Source organism: Melozone crissalis, unplaced genomic scaffold (genome assembly GCF_028551555.1).
Source record: "Melozone crissalis strain CALT ecotype California unplaced genomic scaffold, PUWL_Pcris_2 ptg000027l_1, whole genome shotgun sequence".
Lineage (NCBI taxonomy): Eukaryota > Metazoa > Chordata > Aves > Passeriformes > Passerellidae > Melozone > Melozone crissalis.
Window position 1 is genome coordinate 9,737,275 of NW_026535805.1, and position 22,255 is coordinate 9,759,529.

Consider the following 22,255-nt stretch of genomic DNA (forward strand, 5'->3'; position numbering starts at 1 on the left):
AAAATGAGGAAGTGAGGAGTTTAATACTTTAAGATGATAATTTAAATAAATGTAGCTCCCAAAAACGTGGGAAAGACATGTTTTGAGATTGGCTTTGCAAAGCCCTTTTAGTCAACTGTATGCTCTATGGCACTCCATCCTTCCCATGTAAACACTGGGGAGGGAGAGGTCACAGAAACAGGCTTTGCAGCTGCTGCCTGTAGCCACTCTTTGGGCTTTACTGTTCAGAGCAATGGGTCTGTAGAAATGTTTGTGCCTGGCCAGCGAGCACCGATGGTGCATGACAGTGAATACGAGTGACAGCAGTGACTCTGGAAGCACCTAAGGAGTAACTTGCTGTGTAGAGCTGCTGCCTGGAGAAGGCAGAAGGGGAAACAGCATTAGCAGAGGCAAACACTGCTTTTTCTGGGAACTGGGGTGGGGAGTGTTTGCGTGTGTGCGGGTTTTTTTCTCCCAAAACCCCACAGCTTATCTTGCTTGTTTCTCTGTCTCTCCTCTCCCCTCTGGCCAAAATCGACTTTGTAATTCTTTGCTCTTTCCTGCTTGGCCTGATGTTTTCTCATGTTAAATGTTGGGTTTGAATTTGCACCTAGTTTCTGCGCAGAACATAGGAGTGATGCAAGACCTGTTGGTTACGAGGTTTTTCACAGTATGAACAGAGACTGAGAGTGAAGTGGTATTGGGTTGCTACACCACTGTGCCCAAAATAACTTAAGGCCTTTAAAAATAGGCAGCAAGAAATAAATTATAATGGAGGAAAAAGAAAATCTATACAAATATTTTGACAGTGAAGGTGACTGACCAGTAGAGCAAGTTTCTAAATGCTGCAGTGGGTTGGCTTTGGTTCTCCATCCTTGAAAGCTGCTTAAGTTGGTCAGACTGTTGTTTTAAAGAAATGCTCAGATTCAAATTGTATTAATTCAAGTGAATCGTGCCACCTCTGATCTACAGGTTAGACAAGTTGTTGGCATTCTTCATTTCTGGGCTGATGAGGTTTGACGCTGTCATTCATCCTTTTCCCAGAGCTGTTAGCAAGCTAGAGCTTCAGGGAAACAAATCCTCATTCTAGTTTTTAATAAAACCTGCTGTAATCACAATGAACAAAATCCCTGTGTCTGCAGAGGCACAGGCCTACGCCCTACCTCACCATGAGTTGGAGTTGAATTGAAAATATAGCAAATAGAGGAGAGCCTCTTTCTTCTTACATCCACTTCTTACATGGTGGATTGGTTTTGTTCACTGCGTTTTTAGAAAGGTTTTGCCAGGCTTTGTTGGTTAAAGCTAAATAACCTGTTCTCAGCTAAACATTTATTGGTAGATAACGTAACTTTGTTTAGTATCAGTCATGAAAATCACCTGTTTGATTCTTAGTGACCTGAGAGATTGGTTTCCTCTTAAGTGGAGAAACTGTGGTTAAAATATTCATCCACATGTGTTTGTTCTGGTAATGGCTGTTGTCTTACAGTCCTTGAAGATTTTCCCAATGTTTTCTTGAAAATCAACAGAAATTGAAGTCCATTAACTGTATGAGGAAATGGTAATAGGAACAAGGGAGAAAAGTTTATATAGATAATTTTTATATACAGTCATTAATAAAATTACTTTTAAAAATTTTAGAATGTGTAATAAAATCAGTAGTATGTTCATGAAGTGTATTTCTCCAAGGCTTGTTGCTTTATAAATGTACCATTGACTAAAAACTATGTTAAATCAAGTCATATTTTTACAACTTAGATTGTCTCCATAAGAAGTTACTATGCCTTGCTCTTTAATTATGACTTGTTTTCCATATGTCACAGTCTTAAATGTATTTCACAGTAGCATAAAGCTGTTCCAGTAAAAGAGTTAAATATTTATTCATGTTCTGTATTCTGTACTAAAGGACCTTTTTTCCCCTTTCTGTGAAGGGGTAAATACATTTTTATAACTCCCCTTGGCCACCGCAGCATGTTCTGTACAGAGGTAGCTAACTGCACTGGCAGACACACACAGTTCAAAAGAAGCGCTGTTCCCTTTTGGATTCAGCTTCCATCAACATGCCTACGTGGGGCTCTCTCTGCGCCTGCCTCAGCCCTCCCCTGCCCTTCCGCTCCTGGTGGTGCAGTTGTTTTTCAGCCTCCCTCAGCTTCGGCCTGTGTACCATCCCACTTGTGTTTTCTAACAACAAAACCATGATTTTTGGCAGTGAGTGCAGCTTCTTTTCTTTTTTTTCCTAATTTTTTTCCTTCTTTTTTTTTTTTCCATTTTCTGAGAAAGCGGTTAGGTTTTGGGAAATTATGCAGTTCAGTTGATTAAGTTACATAATTTAGGGAAAGGATGAGAAGAATAAAAATTTTATTTTCCAAGAACCACTGTAAGGAGGCACAAAGTATGTTTACAAAACAGTGTTGGCAGTTACTGGGTTGAGAGCACCCTCACTCCTGACTTGGGAGACGCCATCTGTTTTGTGTAACTCCTGTGGCCACTTCTGTGTGTACTGATTCAGTTGCAAGCATTTCAGCATGTGCATCTTGGACATTCTCGTCAGAAATGTGGTTGCTGCATAGTTAGAATCCAAACAGTGAATATTGAGGTACCACACCCTGACAGACCTCCAGGACCTGCCTAGTTGTGATGTGTTGTTAAGCTTACAATTGTGGATGGCATCGTATGAAACAAAAAGTCTTGTTTCTTTTCTGGATGAACTGAGTTCTTCCTACCTATGTTTTTCATAAACAGAATTTCTTACAGCTGATTCCTGCCTCCTGCCCTCTTGGGATGATGGGGCTGTGGTGGAGATGAGAATCAGGCCTGGTATATGCATATGTGCCTTGCTTGCTTAAACTTAAGGAGTGCAAAAGCTCCAACAGGAATAACACCAAAATACTGGTATGTTAATTTATAGTTCTGAAGTAAAACCCAGAAAATAGAAAAAAATGTGGCCATGTGAATTGACTTTTGTATATGTACATAATTTCTTCCTAGCTTTACGGCTTCTTGTGTTCATTTTTGTTTTCCTTTTCCCAGAGTAACCATTTTATAATTGTAGCTACATAGAGGTTTAGGAGTTAGTATACAGTAGGAGCAGGGAAGCAATAAAGCAAGAAACACCAGAAGAGAAAGACTGCATCCAGTTATTTACTTTGTGTTACAACACAGACTGCCTTTATATCAGTTCCCTTTGAAAGTTAGTGTTTAGTGAGTAATTCTGGGTGATGTGTCAGAGGAGCTAGCGGCCAATTCCCAACAGAACCAAGCCTTAATTTTTAAAATATTTTAAATACTGCAGTAGAGTGTTGAGGGGCCACAACTGTTTCCTCCTCAGGTACTGGAGTTTTGATGTCCCTCATGGGTGCGGAGGGGCAGGTCAGCAGTGAGAAGGCTCCTCAAGACTTTGCCAGGAGCTGAAGGTGTGTGTTTTGGGGTTACTGATTGCCCCCAGGTTACATCACTCCAGGCTCTGATTTTAGCTGTAAATTTACAGGAATTGCCTAACTTGGCTGAAGTGACTGCTGCTTTTCTGGCCAGGTAGACAATGTGGTCTTACCCTTTGGTATCAATCCTTTTACCTTGTAGTAAGCAAGGAAGAAAATTTACCCCAGCTGAAGCTGCTAAATTTCAATTTTTATTGACTTAAACTAGTGGCAGACTTTTGAATGTTAATGAGAACTCAAAATCACAGCACGCAAAGTTATCACTGCTCCAGTTTATCCTGATGACTTAGTTAGGAGATGAGAGACAATGAAAGAGCTACAGCCCTCCGAAGAGAAAGCAGGGGCTGAGAATGAGCTGTGTCCCAGGATGTTTGTACAGACCAAACCCACACCCCAGAGGGCAAAAAATGTAGCCTGGCCCTCAAAATCTGCACTTGATCATTGTTACAGGAAGTGGAGGAAGCTGTATTACAAGGAATGATCAAACTTTAGAGCATCTGCATTGTTACTTTCAGGAATTATTATTCCCTGCTTGCCAAAGAAATGGCTGTTTAATCTGTCTTTCTGGATATCCATCATCTTACCATGGATGGCCAAGAGATAGAGGAGGAGAAATCATTAACTTCCATCATTGCTGAGTGCACGCTAACATGGTTAAAACCCAGAAAGTAAAGAAGGGTCAGCATTATTTAATACAGATTTTATTGTAAGATCTATTTTCTTAACTTTAGTATTAGAAGATTTGACACTTTAGGAGGAGGACAAAGCATGACTTATTAACAGACGATGCTGCAAAATAATTTTAGTGAGTGTTTTGAATGTTCTCTAAAGGCGACAAAACATTTTCATTGAGAGTTGGCGTGTGCCCCCGCTGCAGTCTTTAGAGCATCCATCACAGAGTCCTCATGCTTGCAACAAGGTGACTCAAAGTGGGGGAATTTCTGTTGTGGGTGTTCTGCTGCCTTTCTACACAGAACTTATGAGTAAGGGTGCTGTAGTGAGCATCATCAGAGAGCAGCACAAAGCCTGAGGAGAAGGAGCTATTTCTGTGCTCCCGAGGCTGGGGCTTCACCTGCTCAATCTTTGCTCAGTTGGAAACCTCCCTGACTGTGATGGAGACAAGCCTCTGTGAGACTGGCTGCCAGTTTACAGCTGTCTGCTGGTTTCAGAGACCCATTTAATTATGGATTGTTTATTGCTTCTTTCTCTCTGGCTGCTGTTTTACCTGGAATATTTTATTAGTTCTAGCTGAAATTGGTAGGAAAAATAATCACAGCTGAAATACATTGTAGTGGACTGTTTAGCAATTTTTTCAATTGTGTCAATATAGTTACTTTTCAATCCCTATAAATGCTTGTTATCATGTCTTTACTACTCAATACACTTTTAAATTTCATTTTACTGTAAAAATTAAGATGTCTATTTCAGTCAGCTTACATAGAGAGCCTGGAGATGCATAAGAGAAGAAAGATGGCGTGGAGAGGTTTTGGTGGATGGCCTCTTACATGGCTCTTTTTGGTGAAGATTTCTACATCTTCATGGCTTGCTGATTTCTTTTCAGAGGTTGGAGAACCTACAACATATTGAAGGGTGGGCTGTTTATTTTCCCTGTGTTGTTTTTATGTACTGAAATATTGTAGTGAAAATAGCTGGGTGGGGTGTAATGAATGTTTTTAAAGACCTTCCTTTGAAAGAGGCTTTTTTTCAGCCTTTGGTGGTCACCACCCATTTTCCTGTGCTGTGCAGGCCTCTCTCATTGTTCCTACCCACAAAGGCCCCTTGTGTGAACCTGTCAGCAAATGTGCCAGCACAACAGCTAAAATGTCATGAGATAGTGGTCCAAGCCTGCTGAAGCCCCAGGGTTAGCCCCCACAAATGTTGGTGGGTATTGCCCAAGAAACAAGACAGAGTTAGATCATAAAACTTGGGATTTGTCAACAGTGCTCTGTGTGACTCTCTGAACTGTTTCCAGTTAAGTGGGTTTGGGGCTGAAGCTTAGGTACGCATGCCACTGACAGCAAAGTCATGCCATGGCAATGTTTGTCCCTTAGGCTTGAAATCAAGCTTAATTGAAAAATTGTCCCTGTTTACCTGCAGTTGTGCCATCTTGTTAAATAATGCCCTTTGTGGTTTGGTATGGGCTGGGGATGTTGTCAGTGCCCCATTGAAAAATGAGGCTGGTTTTGAATTTAACTATGGGGCCTACCTCCCTCACCCCCCACCCCCAGCCTGCAAATTGCACTTCATTCACCTTTAGCTTTAACCCGCTGGTGAAGAGATAAAGCACATCCTTTCATATGTGTTTTTTAGAGTAGGTAAATAGTTGGGTTATCTGAAAACAGATCTTAGCAATACCTGCTGAGCCTTTGAGCAACAATGTGTATGGACCTCTAGATTAGCTGTCAAAATTGACTGATTACTACAAGTAATGCCCCAAGATACGGATCTGTAATCTCTCAAACACAAATCATTGATAGCCATCTGGGGTTGTGCATTGTCATAACCTACCTTATCCCCACTGCTGCAGTGCCATTCCAGGAGAGAAAAGCAGAGTGATGCATTTATCACCCACAAAAAAAAAAAAATTGGGTGATTTAAAAGGAAGTTCAGTTTTGGCCAGTGTTGGATCAGTCATTTCTGTTGTGTTGTTTTGAGTGGTTGGTGCTGGGCCTTCTTCAGTCTGCAGGTCATCTCTGAAGCTTGTCTTGTCTTGGCTGATTGCCACAGGGAAGGAATCCATGATCTTGATGGAGCAGAGCAGTGCAAAACCAGTCTGGGGAGAGAAGCCCTGAGCTGAGACAAATGGCTGGCCCACTGAGATTTGACCATATGCTGTCCTCCTGGTTTCTCTCCAAATGTCTCTAATATTTTTGAGAAGATGGCGGATGTGTTTCACTGATCTGTTTTAAATGTGGGCTGCAGCACCTTTACAAAGGTGACCCAGAGCAGTTTTGACCCTCTATGAGCAGCATTGGTGCTTTCTGAGCATGCAGTGACTTGGAGCAGGATACTGCACTTCCTGAAAGCTAAGCCAGAGTAAAGTCATCTAGCCCAAATATAGGCAAAAGGCAGTGCCGCTATCTGCTCCAATAGCTGATCAGCAGCCTGGCATCATCTCTGCACGCTGTGGGCCTCAGGTGGTTCCATGGGCTGTGCCTTGCCTGACCACAAAGCATTTGGCACATCCTCTGAGGTACCAGGCCTGTGCTGGCGTGGCAGCTGCGGGACAGGCTGGCACTCTCAGCTTCGTAAAATAATCCAGGAGAGATTAATGGCTGCCAAAATCCTAATACTTATCTTTCTGGTCAAGGTACTCATAAAACCAGAGGAAAAAAGGAAGAACATAAATCCTTAGACATTGTTTTGCTTACTATGATTAAATTTATCAGACTCTGTTGACATATTTCAACCTAAATGCTTTTAAAAATGTCAGTGCTCCTGCAGCCTCAGTGAGGTTGCAGCAAGAAGGTTTGTAACATTCAACTTCCAAAGTGCTACGTAGTTGTTATGATAACTTTAGTATTTACAGTGATACCTTAAATTGCACTTGCAAAGTGTTTTTCTTTTTGTGGCTGCATTAAATGCAGTTAGTGGTATAAAAAAGATACCAGTGCTATAAGCATTTTAAAACTGTATAGGTATAATGCTTTTTCTTTTAGTAGCATGGTTTTTTTCTTTTTTTCTTTTTTTTTTTCACAAATCAGTGCTAAGAATGTTAATGAAAATAAATAAAACACAAACCCAATACATTTTAATTATTATTACAAAAGGTACAATCAGAGCTTCAGACACTAGAGAAGTTATAGTCTTATGCGTGCTTTTGAGGTACATATAAATTTATCCCCTGAAAAAAAAGCCTATTTCTGGCTGTGTTACTGTCAGCTGTGAAGGTCTTGGAGTGATATGGACTTAGTGAATCATAAACATGTTTGAAGGCACCAAAACTTTGGTATTCATTTAGGCCTCATCCCTTGATACTGTAATTGTAGTAGCCAAATCCTCTTATTAATTAAAGTGCCAAACATCCTAATGAGAATGGAAATTATTTCCTCACTCTTAATGCAGACTCTTCCCTCCTCTGTGCCTGAGACACTCAGATTTCTCATTTTCCTATCATCTCACCTTTGGTTTTAAACTCTGGTGAAGGAATTACATCTATTGCTATGGCAGCGGCTGCCAAGCTTTGCTGAACTAGCAGGAATTTCTTATTTAATGAGAATGTAACGAAACACAAGAAATTCCTCAAACAAGCCAAGGAACTCATGGTGAGTTACTGTAAGTTAGGGCAACTTTAAAGGAAGGGTGGAAGATACTTCATTTCCTTTTTTTTTGTAATAGCCCTTTCTGTTAGTAGCCTTTCTTGTTACCTTCGAACTTTCATTTCCTTTATTAACAAATTCCCCTTTTGGCGTCCTTTGAGTTTATTTTGTCTGTGTACTGGGTACTGTATCCCAGTGGGCAGCAATGCTGCTTTAGCACTTGCCCTCCATGAGCACTCCACGAATTTCCAACTGGTTTTAGGGGTTTTTTTTCATCTACCTGAAAATAGCTCTGTGTCCTTTCCCTTTCTTTTACTCTTCTGGTGTGCTGAACCTGGGCACCTGGTGTCTTGTCTGGCCTTGGAAATAGTGATTTTCACTGGAAAGGGGTATAAGGAGGGATCTGCATGGCACTGTGTATGGGTTTCCTTCACAGTTTTCATAGTTTGGCCTGAGTTCGTGGGGAGTGAGTAAATTGCTGCTTCTAGCACTTTTTATTTACTGAGGGTCACTTTTACTACTTTAACTGAGGGAGCTTTCAAAAGCACAGCATGCCCTCCAGAATAAACTGCTTGTCAGGTAGAATGGTTACTAATACTTTTTAAAGGAATTTTAAGGCTAAGTAAGCATGACTGCTGGCTGCTTGGTGTCTGCAAGCACATCTCTGGAGTAGTCAAGTGGTGTGGTTCTGAGATAGCTATGGAGTGCCTCAAGTCAGCTAAACTCCTTTTTTATTATTCTGGTTCAAATCAACTAGGGATTTGCCAAGCAGAAAGTAATGCACAATATAAACTCAGCAAAAAATATATTTGCAAGTTTGAAATAAATCTTTTTTGTTATCTAAGGTAGTACTGCCTGTTCAAATACTTTTATTGAGTTTTTACAGGTTTTAGTTTGAATTTTTTTATGCTAAGCATCTGATTTTTCATTTATCTGTACTGTAAAGTATTTTCTTATCTTTGCATGTGCAGAATGTATTTTTCTTGTTCTGCAAGTTAGCATTTGATGCTTTAACTCGAAACCATTCAAAATGGAGCATTTGCTAGAGAAATTGCATGTGACAACTTCATTAACTGTGGATTCTTGACCTTTAAAGTGCTGAAGCTAGAAACATTTAATAACCAGCCATTGGATATAAAGTAATATGCTTGTTGTTTTACTAGCTTGCATACATGGCAGTTTGAAGCAAAGTCCAAGGGTCACCAAAATCATGAAGTAAACTCAAGCGGGTCTGTCTGAACTGCACAATTCAAAGTGCTGTCCGGATGTGTCACACAGAATGTGGGTACGAGTGAAGGCTACTGGCTTACTTAGGAGATATTTTTCTGCAAGGTGTGCATTTTTCTCTGAAAGCTTCTGTGATCTGGAGCCTGCACAGTGGGAGCGTAATTCAGTGCAGTTGCTGCACTGCTGAATCTTAAACAAGTCTGTGTGTGAGTGTGTGTGTGTGTGTGTGTGTACAACCTGAGTATCGGCCCACATGGACTCGTGAAGAGCAGCGAAACCCCGAGCAGAAGATTCCTGTCCTGGCAAGTCTTCTTGCCACCAAGGCCACCAATGTCCTTGAGAGAAGGGAGGACCCGTGACGCTGACTGCCTGGCACCCTCATCAGCTGCGTGGGTACCGAGGGCTTTGAGGGGGTTGGGACAGCCTGGGGGAAGGACCAGCAGATGGATGGGTGGAGGTGGTGGGCAGGGGTTACTGGTGGAGATGAAGTACTGGTGGGATTTAAACTGCAGAGAGCAAATGCACTCACAAGCAGTGGAAACAGGACTGAAACCTCAGCTCAGTCCCTGGCTGCTGAGCTGAGGAGGACTGTGTAGGCACCTAACCAAACTTTGGATCAGTGAGTGACGCCCTGTGCCGAAGCTCCCAGGTGGGGGACAGTCTGTGTGCCTCACTGTTTGAGGGGCTGATCCTTCCTGTCTCTGGTCACAGGTACCTGCTGAGGATATGCTGCAGCAGGACAATGGCAGCAGTGCAGCCTCTGGCTGAGGCAGGCTCCCTCAGCAGTTTTCCTGGCTGCTGGAGCCTGGAGCTGTCACAGCAGTGGGCACTGGGAAGGCAACTCCTAAGCTGACATGGTGGTTTTGCAAGATTGTTTAAAGCAGATGGGTTATGTGGGGCTTCAGGTTTTGCCAATAAGTTGCTGTCCCTGAAGTTTCCAGTCCTGCAGTAAGAGAGGCTTCAGAAAGTCAGATTATGATCTTCACCCCGGGTGTGCAAGACCTTTGTCTGCAGGCATTCCTGCTGATTTCAGTGAAGTTGTGTTGCAAGGGCCTGCAATGAGCAAAAGAGATAGGAATCTGGCTCCTGGGATCCATGCAAGGCATTTCTACATCACCTGGGGTGTTTTCGCTCAGTGGCATCAAGAGGTCTGTTCCTGGGCAAGGGTGTACCCTTGGGACCAGTTTGATGTTTGGATTCTAGGAAGAAGCATGGAGAACTGCTTATGAAAATTTGGAAGCTTCACCTTGGGAGCACAAACAGTTGCCAGTTGTTTGTCATCTTTTCTCACGTGCATTGGCCCATAAATTCTATTTTCAGAGTGCAAACTAAATTCACCAGGAAGGAGTGGAAAATCATGTAAACAGCTGTCCCGAGGATACAGTGCTGTACTTGTGTTCTGTGTCACAGAACTGCCTGTGCCTCCGGAACTCTTCCATTCCCAATGGCTTGCACACCCATAAGCAGTGCAGCACTGGCACATCATCCAGCAGCCCTGGGAGAGTCCTTGCTGGGAACCAGCACCTCCCTGTTCCTTCTCAAGTCTCCTGACCACCATTAATGTAGCCAAGTCCTGAATGGAGTCAACAGACCCATTCCTCAACTTGGCTTCCCCATTTCCAAAAGAAATTTGAGCTTCTCCATTCCTTTCTTGGTTTTTTGGCACCAGTTACGCTGTGATTGCAGTGAGAGTTCATGTGCAGCTCAGTGGAATCTTATCCTGCCCTGATTCTGGGACTCCTGAAGGAGCAAGTGTCCAGGAGCTCTCTGGAGGCTTACCTTGGAATACCCAGTGTACGGTGGTTTGATTGCTGGTGGCTTTCTCTGCTCTTCCCTCTGCACTCTTCGAAATCTGTCAGAGCGAGCGAGGTTTCTGCTTGCGTTGCTTTCTCCAAGCGGTGACGCACGCGTGTGCTCTTTTTCTGCCACGCAAGTGGGTGGTTTATGTGCTAGGAGGGAATGATTCATAAATTAGCTAGAGCCCAGGCCTTTTCTCTATTGCCTGGGTGATGTGTGAAGGGTATTCAGCATCAGCCTTTCTTTCCTCTTGGCCTTCAGTCGTGCAGGTCGCAGTCACTTTACCGCTCTCCAGCTATGGGTGGTCCAGCCTCTCCCAGGCTGAAATGCTAATCGTGTGGGGTAACTGCAGAGAGAATTATTAATGCTCTGCAAACAAAAATAATGAAAATACTGCTTTTTGCAGAATTCTGTAACTCAACTGCAGTTTTGGGAGTCTTTTGCAACCAGGACAAGTAAGTGCAGAATGACCATTTTGAGTGGACATCCCTGGGAGGCACAGCAAGCAACCTTAGATGGAGGTCTTGAGTGAGGAAGTGGCATGAGGGTGTTTTGGGTCTTGGTGGGCTTATGCTACAACAGCAACACAACTCGAGGGTGTGCTGTGTGAGGGGAGATGGGGAGGAAAATTGAGGTGCCACAAAGGGAAAATGCTTAATAGGCAAGTTGTTTGTTTATTTAAAATTATAGTGGAAAATGCTTAATAGGCAAGTTATTTGTTTATTTAAAATTATAATGGATGAGCAGAAAAGTCTTTTGAAAGCAACCAGGCAGGCTGACTCCTCCCTGTTTTCTGATGTGAGAAAGCTCTTGTGTGGTGTGTAAAGAACGGAGAGGTCCTCTGCAGAGGACCTTAGCAGAAGCAGTGTTGAGGGAAAGCATCTATAACAGAGAGAAAGAAAATCTTTCTCTGCTTATAGTGTTAATTATTAGAAATTGTGAGCAACCCATGGTTATTGAAACCAGCTTGTCTCATTAGCCACACTTCAAAATTATATTTACAGAGGTTAGACAAGTAAATATTTTTCTTTGTGGCTGCAGTGGTGTCATGAGAGACCCTGTCTTATACAACCTGTTTTTACTGTATAAATTGTGACCTGACTTTGGCCTTGTTTCCCAAAGTTTCAGAATTAAATGAGGAGGGAATGGATCTTGTTTTGCCCAAGTTGGTAGTAATGTGAAAATTGTGGCCTCTAGATTTAGAACAGAAGCTCAAACATTTATGGTTGAAGTTACATTTTTCCAGCGGCAACTGGAAATGCTCACAAATACTGCTACATAGTTTTTGTTCTGTTTGGTTTTGTTTTGCTTCTACTCTTTTATTTTCTTGGTATAATTAGAAACTGAGATTTGTTCCCAGTCTAGTGTCTGTAGAGGCACATTTTTCTTTAGCAAGCAAGATTTTTCTGAAAGTACCACCAGTACATGTATTATACCTGACTTTCCTGTGGCCAGCACCTGCCCCAGGAGAACATAAGGCATTTTTTGCTGTATCTTCTCAGATAGTTGTAAGAAGGGACTTTTTTTTTCACATGGATGTAGCATGACTCTTACTTAGCAAGGAGAAAAGTATTAAGTTAGTATCACCCTGTGAATTTCCTTTAGATTCAAACTGAAATGGGTTGGTGTTTGCTTCAGCAATACCCTTGAAGTAATTACTGAAGTTGGATCCTGCCATTATGTACTGAAATGTGTGTAGGTCTCCTCCAGCACACGCCTCCTGTAACAGAGACCATGTTACAGAACATTCACCTTAGGCAAAATAATTGTGAAAGAGGTTTGCTGAGAGCTGATCATGGATCTTGAGAAGATACTGTAAGGATTTGAGCCCCCTTGCCCTGTTAGCACACTCACTAGTGAGCACCTGTCTGATCCCACATAGGTGCCCAACTTCTTGTGTTTTGGGGCTCTGCTGATGTGTTGTGAGCTCCCTCCTGCTTTGAATGATGATGTTGAGTGTCCAGCCTTGTTGAGCCCCAGCAAACACCTTATTGTGACTTTAGCATTGGCATTTAATGCATGTCCTGGCTGGTTTTCCTTCTTACTAATTTATGAAGCCTCCTGTGGTTTCAGTGCTAGAAGCTTTAGGAGACTTTCTAGGTCTTCAAGAAGTAGTAATCTTCTTTAGAATACTCTGCTATGGATTAATAATCCTTTACTATTTTAGGCAGTTTAGCATGAGACCAATCATGATTGAAACAGTTTCTAGAATTAAGTACTGCGATTAATACTTGTTTTCCTCATAATCTTCATACAACAGAATATATTTATTTGAACTCCTGGTTTTGATAGGGTGGGGTTTTTTGGTTGGTCCGTTTTTAGTTTACTGGCTCATTATTTTATATTGTTGTTGGAAAAAACAAGTTATAAGCAGCTTCATTTTGGAAGCCTTGCTAGCAGAAAGAGGTGCTGCTGGTGATTCTAGAAATTAATGTGCAGCCAAAACAGCAAGAACAGTGGAACTGTTCTACTTATCACCCTGTTCTGTGCTCAGTCAAGTGGCACTGGTGGACTGTTGCAAAAGTCAGCTTGAAAAGAAATCTATTTTGTGTTGGTGTGACTGTGATCCTCAACTGCAAAACCTCAACTCATGCAAGTGTAGGAACTTGGAGTATCAGCAGAGCTATGTGGGGTTGAAATAGCTTATGGTTTTAAATGCATTCAGATGCTTCATGTTCTGAAATTTAATGAAATTGTACTTCATTAAAGAACCTTAGAGTCATTAAGGTTCTTTAAGTCACTAACCCAGAACCATTATAAATTTATTCCTTGTGCTTCTCACATGTTCAATTTAGTTTTATGTCCCTTGTCCCTTTGCATACTTGCTTCATAAAATGTCTTCCCCTTTGTTATTTCCCACTCCTCTGTTTTACATGGAGCTCTACTGGTTATATTATTTTACTCAAGAAGGAATCTATTTTCATAGACAGTGGAGAAATGGTGATTTAATTAGAACAGCTTCTCCAAAGAAGGGCTATCTTGCAAGCAACAGTATTTTCCATTTTGTGCCTTTCATGGTCCAAGAAAAATGGCTTTCTGGACAAATTTTGGATTAAGAGCTGAGACAGTTCTACAGACCAACACAATTCAATACTCTACTACTACTTTTATTTCAACGTGGAATGCAGCCATTGAAAAACTCCACAACATCATCGTATTTATGTCACAGCCATATTCACTGTAATTATTCTAGCTTTAAAAATGGATTGCTACCCTGTCCCACAGTAAGTAAATTTAGACTGAACAAACAAAAAAATTATTTTTAATGTTTCCTGAGTCCAGAAGTAATACTTTGCTATTTCATTATGAATCTCTTGCCTAAGGCAGATCTCAATTCTGTTGTACTGTGTGGGGATTCAGGGCATTCAAAGGCTGACTCATGTACAGTCTGAGCCCTTTCCAGCTGTGGCAGTCCTCTCCTAATTCCCATTCAAAGGGCACAAATAGGTATTAAAGCTTGGCCAATTGATTTCAAACACTTGACAGAATGGATTCATTGCTGAGAAGATACACTTGTAAATGCCTCACAAGTTGTGAATTGCATTTCGATAAACGCTTTTTCCTTTCGCTTCTTTCCCTATCAGGAGCAGTTCTGAACGGAGGAAGGAGAAATCAAGAGATGCAGCAAGATGCAGAAGAAGCAAAGAGACCGAGGTGTTCTATGAGCTGGCACATGAGCTGCCCCTGCCCCACAACATCAGTTCCCACCTGGACAAGGCATCCATAATGCGCCTGGCAATCAGTTTCCTACGGACTCATAAGCTTTTGTCTTCAGGTAAGATCTGGCTAAAAGAACTTAGGTGTCCGGGCTGGCTGATGGCAGCTTGATAAGATTATGCATGCTCTTCTCTGACTACAGGGTACCAAAATTACAGTTAGTGCAGGTTTTTTGCCTCTCTAAATAAAACCTCTGAGAACTCTTGAATGTGGTTTATTAATCTCAGTTATGAGATTTTGAGCTTTTAAGAGTTTAATCAGAATTCAAACATATGCCTTAAGCTCCATGCTGAAACAAATAATTTTCAGTTTGGTGTGACAAGCATGTTTGTGCCTGCACATTCAAACAGCAGCTGGGACGCTCTGAAGGTCCAGTACTGTGTTTGAAAGGAGTAATTGTGCTATCCACTGGCAAAGAGTAGTAGGTAGGTTGCTTAAAACAGGCTATACTAAGATAGCTAAAACAACTGCTAAATACTTGATGTGAGTGGATTCTGCGCAATCAGTTTTGCTCATGTTGGACTAGTAGGAAACATGAACAAGCATAATTTTTATAGCCTGTTAAAACTGATAAAATTAGGAATACTCTTATTTTGCCCCCTATAGTTGAATAAACACTTTGATAGAAACATGCAGCTTGAGTAGCCTGTAAGATCAATGAAAACATCTGATGTTTCCAGAACTTTCCCATGGTGACCTATGAGTTTCAGAATACGTTAAGAAAACAATGCCTGCATTGTTTGTGAATGGTAACCCCAGAATTTTGTCTTTTCCTTCATTAATGGCAAGACTCCCATTAAGGTCACGATTGCACTTCCTCTACTCAGAAAAGTTGAGTCATACAACAGCAATTACTTTAATAAATGTTATTAGGAAGCATCCCATTTTGTGGTCGAATTTGCTGTTGGTTTGTTGTTGGTTAGTCTGAAAGATAGGGCAAATTCAATTCTGCTTCTTTGTGCTCTGTAATTTCTTGTAGCACTTTTGGCTTTTGCTGAAGCCTACTGTATAACATGTAGGTATTTTTATCTTAGCTTATAGAATGTGGTTTTATCATGTACTCCTGTGAAAAGAAAAGTTTATGTGCTGAACAGTTTTTGGAAATCATCTCTGATTTTGTCATGTAACTAATACTTGAAGAAGTTGCGTAAATAGGTAAATGTTCTTAAACAAAGCCAATTTGTTATAATTTTCTCATAAAAACACAGCCTCAGCTTTTCAAATATTTATATGGCAGGAACTGAAGACTGACACACCATAGGAAAAATAAACTTCTGAGAGGCTGTAACCGATAATATAAGTAATGTGCGTGCCTGTCTGTAAAAATTGACATGAAATAGTCGGATGCAGTCATCATCAGAAGGATATATTTGGTCAGCTGCTAAGATAAAAGTGAACTTTTCAAATGAATTTACATTTCTCTATAAGAAAAAAAATCTACTGACTACATTTATTTTGATGCTTCTATAGCGTTAAGGCTTAGACTCATTATTTGATAGTGATGACAATTCAGTATATGTGTGTAATATTCATACATACACACAAAGATATTATATTTCTGAGACATATTTCTGTGACAGTGTTTGAAAAATTATGTGATTCATGTAGAAAATTTACATTTTCTTGAAGTTCCACCAGTACCCAGCAGCAGAAAAGAATCTGAAAATAAATTGTTACAGTAGCGACAGGCTGTGCTTTAATATGTCATACTTTGTCTATGTTTGCTTATTTCTTTATTTGCTTAGCCTTAAATCTGTTGGAGTTCCTCAGTCCAAATATTAACTTGGAGTAAATCCTCTCATTAAAATTTGTGTTGTTAGTCAAATGCAGATTTGTCCATGGCTGCATCTTTAAGCACCAGAGCTGTAGATAAGGGTTTCAAAATGCTTCTATTCTGAGGAGTTGAATTTAAGAGACTTTAAAAGGATGGATTTTTCTGGAAATTTTGGGTATTCTTTTCTGATAATGAAAATACATTATAATTAAAGAACTCAAGTCAGAAAACCTTGTCTGTTGCTCATCTCCTAGTCTGAGTATAGCCAACATATAAATTAAATTTCCTAGCTTTAAAGACCTCTGAATAATGTCAGAACATTGGCTTTCACTAGAAGGCCATCCAGTTTAATTCAGAGTGGTAGGATTTTGATCTGGAGGCTCACAGATCAAGATGTTTGCTGCCTATCCTGTTTTGATGAGTGTGAAGCAAGATGGAAAATGGGCTTGGGTGATGTTTGTGCTCATTCTGTTCTTGGTTTTGCTTTGGACCCTTTCTAAGCCCCAAGCAAAGCTGCAGCAAAGGTTTCAGGTGCATGTTTAGCAGCCTAGAATTTGACCGTAAACATACTGTTGCATTTGAGAAGTCTGATTTGACTGACAGGGAGCATGAGGAACCCTGTGTCATCTCTTGATGGATGAACTGGGAAATGGGGAGGTGGAGGTGCATAGAAGCAAATGCCCACCCCAGCCTGCAAACCCCTCTTTGCTTTGTGTTGTCTTTATTGAAATGGTTTGGATTATTTGGGCTGGACACCTACTGTAAACTGGAGTTAAGTGAGTGTATTTGTTCTGTCAATCGTTTGGACATTGTAATAACATTTGCTGCAGCTTGAAAAAAAAGCTTAAAAATGGGATAGAAATAAAACTACTGCTTGATTACCATTTTTCTTGTTTCTAATTTTGTCCATCAAAACCTACTAGCACACCATATTTCATTTTGTGTTACTGTTTGTGGGCACGTTTCTCAAACACATCTCTCTGTTTTAAGGCAATTTTGCCTGAAGCAAAGAGAACAAGGCCTTTCCCAGGACTGTACCCTCATCCTTCTGCAAGCTGATGCTCCAGGTGGGATTTTGGAGATGGCCATAGGCAGCTTGCCAGTCTCACTCCACTGGCATTGAGTGTCTCATGCCCTTTCCTATTATTCCCCGAGTCGGAATAGGGCTTTTCACTTGTGTAACTCAGGCTGGTTTATTAGCTGTGTCTGCATAATGATCATTTATCTGTTGGGAAGCCAAGACCTAGGGAAATCTATGCCCACATTCTTTCAGCAGGTGAATGGCAGAGTCCCTGAATCTGAGCCCTCATTGAGAGCTCTCCCGCTACGTGCCTCGAAAAATCCCGACTTCTGGATTGCAGAGTGCACGTCTCCTGCAGGCCTTGTAGGGCCCTTGTATCCTATCATAATAGGAAATAGCTGGTTGTAGATCTCAGAGTTCAAAAGGGTAAAAAATACCAGGTTTGGCTTTATAAAAGTTGCTGCTTTACTTAGTAACACGTTTCCCTTTGATTTTCACAGTAGGCAATTCTGTGTGGGAATGTTGGAGAGGAAGCCTTTAACATTTAGAAATGCAGGCTGTTCGTCTGACGGCCTGATTGAGATTAGTATCGCAGGAAGCAAACTGAAACAATGGCTTTATAATACTGTTTCCATGTTGTGCTCAGAACAGTACAGGGTATAATTGGAATGCTTAGTAGAAATATTTAATTATTATCATCTTAAATATTTTTCAAGATGTCTCCTAATTTTGCTGGCATAATACATTTTTACCATCGTCGCATTCAAATGTTTGGGATAAATTTAGAACTGGTCTTTGTTCATTTCAACTAAAGGTTTTGATCCCATAAAGTTGCTGCAGAAAATAGGCATTCTGATGCTTATCAGTAGTGGAGCTTTTGGATTTGGGATCTTATGTCCTTTACTGTGGTCAGAAAAGCTGTTAGCAGTATTTTTCCCATATTATTTTCTAGTATAGCTAGTAAGTAAGGCTAATGCTTTTGGGGGAGCTAATAGATGGCAAAAAAGAAAACATGGCTTTTGCTAAAGAATGGTTGCCTTGGTTAACAGCTAACATGGTGATAGTTGCTAAGATTGGCTCAGATATTCTCTTTTTGTCTGAATATGAGGAGGAGAGTCCATTTTAGGAAGACTGTATGCACACTGCCAATAATTTTAAGTGTTTATTTGAACCATGCTGATGCTAAAGGTGTTACAGGAACCAAAACTCTTTAGTACAGTGAGTTTCTCTGTGCCAGGACGACAGACTTTTTAATCAGGCTAATCAGGCAAACACAATTTTATTGGCTTGCCTTAATCCCATCCCAATTGTGTGATCACCCGGCTGTCTTTTCTGTGCAGAAATCCAGCAAAGGAAACTGGCTGGGAGTTGTTCTTGTCCAGGCAGACAGCAGCAGCAATGGGGAGGGAGCAGGGATACAGACAGGAAGTTGTTTGGGAGAAGGGAGGCCGCAAGGAAGCCAGTGTGAAGGTTTCAAGGGAGGGAGACAACAGAGCCGGAAAGCCAGCAGGGAGCAGAAGGGGAAAAAATAGCTTTTCTCTAGGCTTTTAAGGGAGAGGACAGACTGGAGGGAGAACTGATGTGGGCATTGTTTTTGAATGTCTGGACAAGCTGCATCTAATGTCAGACCATTGTGGCATAAAACAGTGCTTTAAAAATAGCATGTCTACTCGATTGCTTTTATTACATTGGGAAAATAGTTTTATGCCAACCATGCTGCTAGGAATGAGAGTGAATTGGGTGCTGAGTACTTCAGCTGCTTGAAGTGATGTCCCCTTTCAGGGAAGGTGCACCCAAAGGTCCAATGGGACTCAAAGTGTGGTCTGATGGAGTGCTGTATTCCCAATATTCAACACTGATGGCTGCAAGACTCCAAGCAAGTTCCTGGGAGCAGCATCTGAATGATCTGGCTAGATACAAACTCTGCAATTAAAACAACACTAACATAAGTGTTTTCTTTATCCAAGATTGCTTGTGCACTTGGAGATAAGAGCCCTTCAGGAAGCTTCAAGTTTAAGAGTAGCTTTTTCTTGATGTATCTAAATTGAAAGCTTTTATTGAACACATTGAAAATATCCCCTTGAACAGGATGTACTGCTCTGTCAAGACAGAAAAAAAGGGGGGGAAATCTCTTTCCTTTGATGGAAAACAAGAAACCAGGAAGAGAGAAGTCAGTCTCAAAGCTGCTCTCTCTGATGCAGGATGAAGCTGCTGTTAGATCTTCCCTAACTTTTGCCTGCTGGTGTCAGGCAGGTTTTGCAACCCTCCTGTGGAGTGGCAGCTGCAGCCTGGTATCAGTTATGCACCATATGTAAGCAACTTACTGGTACTTATAGGAACCAGGATGAGACAAAGCCAGGAAAATTCTGTGCAGGTGATGAAGTGACCTCCAGTAGAAACACATTTTATCATTGTCTACCTCTGAACCGACCAGAAAGACCCCTTTGAGTCAGATCAAAGGTGTTGAGAGGAATTATAGGCTGTTTGCTAGGAGGTTGTTTATACCTGCACAGTTATTTCTTTTAAGGAGAAGGCTGAATTTTGAGCCTTCAGACTCATTCCAAGAGGTTGGACTGAAGGAAATGAGCAAGCATCTACGGAAAAAGTGTTCTTAAACTTGGGAACAGTGCACATCCTGACAGTGAGAATTAATCAAAGCTTGTTTACAAAAGTTATTTTTAGCATAAAAGGTTATCATAAACACTGCAATAAGCATTTGCCATTACAGTTCAAAGTTTCTTGTCAATGAATAAATTCTATTTGGCAGTTAGAAAATTTGTCAAAATAAATACTTACCAAAATTTACTATAGACTGAGACATGGACTGAAAAATACTGTATCAAAATTCAAGTACTGCCTTGGGGTAAAGTCAGCAGTGGATGATCCATCAGATGTTGGGACATGGGACACCACTGCTCTGTTCCTGGTTCCCCTGTAGCTCTGACAGTCATCCCAGGAGGGCCACAGCAGCAGTTTTACAAGGCTTTTTGGCATGTTTCAACATCTCCCAGTCTCTCCTAGACAGGGATTCTCCTCCTGTATAGGCTTTCCAGAGTTGCATGAACACAACCTTGACTGGGCTCCATCAAGTAGCTATAATATGAACAGCAATATTACAGCACTTCATTCTGCTGAATGTGCTGTTAATTTAAACTGGAACATTTGCAGCCCAGTCTCCCTGCTATGTCGCGGTGTCTGAACTGAGGTACTCCCCATAGTTGAGGGGAGGTAGAAAATGTTGTAGGGAAAAAACCAGAAACACATCCTTATTTCAAAATTTAGCTTGCAGCTATTTTGAAATGCAATGCTAACAAACAAAACCCAATCAAACAAAAAACCTCCCCACCCCCTAAAAATCATTATAAACTGAGTCTCACTGTTACCCTTCCCAAAGACCTGCAAAAACCTGGCAAGTCTACATGAGGTGCTGCTCTCTGGATAAAGTGACCTCAGACCTACTGGAAACACAAGGTTAAGTTCTGCTCTCACCTCCTCATGCTAACTTCCCACTTCCCTTTGGTCCCAGCTTTCTTAAATATTTTCCATCTGAAGCTGAATTTTCTTACACTAATGCTCCAGTTCAGCACCAAGGTAAATTAATGAAGACAATTTGAAGCAAAGTGAACGACAGTAGGGATTTCAGGGAGGAACTTGCAGTAGCCATGCCATTTTTTGTTTTGCATCTGCCAAATAGATTCTTTCTGAAGCAAACCAGCTTTTTGCTAGTGGCAATGACTGAACTGTTTCTGATGTGTCACTCTACTAAAGTGTGTGTATCCTCTGTGTATTAGTTGTTGGTGTTTTCCTCAGGAGAAAGGGAACGTGCTCTAATGCTGACACTGCAGCCATAGGAGGGACTCCTATTTATTATTTATATTACTATAATTATACCAAGTTACCTGATACAGGGCATACCAGGGCACCACAGTGCAGCCCAGCATATTTCTTTGCTGCAGACTTGGGATCCTCAGGTAGCTGTAGCTGATCTGCTGTAGCTGGTGGGCACAGATGACCCCTTCTGGGGCTGTGTTTGCAAAGGACCTGGAAACATTCAAAGACATGAGCACCTTTGGGGTGTTCCCCAGTGCTGGAGCTGCTGTGTAGGCTGCTGTGGGGACAGGCAAGGGATAGATGGGCCACAGCAGCAGAGTGGCTCTGGAGGTACTCGGCCCCCACCTTTCTGTGCCTGATAGCACCTGCAGGTTCCTCACCTTTGAAACGTGAGCACGCCCTATTAAGTACTACCAGAAACCCCTATCTGCCAGCTCCCCTTTCCTGCTGCAGCCAGACTGCTGAGGAGAAAGGAGGGGGTGCAGTGGGGTTTATTGAGTTACCAGGGAGGCTGGAGCGTGTCTGCAAAACACCTTGGTTGTGCTTTAGGGTTAGATTAGACAGGGTGCGCAGCAGCACAAACAATCTTCTCTCCCTCCTCTCTGTCCACATCACAGATGCCTCCAGCTGGACAAAGATAATTTTAACAAAAACAGTGTACTCTGATCCCACAAACCCCTGTGACTACATGCTTTAAAGCTGACTATATCTTTAAGTGCTGTGCTCAGCTTGGACCTTAAGGGTTTGAACCTGCAGCCCTGATGTGAGTGATCCATGTCCTCTGTGTGTGTTTGTATAAGTAATATAATTTATATACAGGGAAAAGCAAACTTAATCATCTGATAATACAAGTAAAGTGTTTGTCTTTCACTGTTGGAGGCATTTAAGAATACAAATGCTTTGAATAGCCTTCCTGCCTTTGAATGGTCATGTTTTGTTAATGCAAACTTAATGAGCTGGGAAAAAAAAATGGAAAGGAGGGTCTGGGGTTAGAGCTGAAAAGTCATTTTTTTCTCTGAACCCACACTTGGCTGATTGTCTTGGGCTATAGCCATGATCCCTGCTGAATAAACCATTTGTTTGCTTCCGGAAAAGTAAAAAAAGACCCTTGACATTCTTTACGCAGCAGAAACAAGCTTGGGAGCAGATGGTCACTTACCTCTTTTTTTTTTTCTTTTTCCTTTCCTAAATGTCATTTTGGTCAAAGTGCATACTA

General features: G+C 41.5%; 1 protein-coding gene across 1 annotated transcript in view; it reads left to right on the forward strand.

Moving 5' to 3' along the window:
- EPAS1 (endothelial PAS domain protein 1) overlaps positions 1-22,255 on the forward strand; it is a 77,190-nt gene that overhangs the window by 27,430 nt on the left and 27,505 nt on the right. The window contains exon 2 of the mRNA XM_054280161.1: positions 14,281-14,471. Coding sequence (XP_054136136.1) covers positions 14,281-14,471 — 191 coding nt within the window. The remainder of the gene's footprint in view (positions 1-14,280; positions 14,472-22,255) is intronic.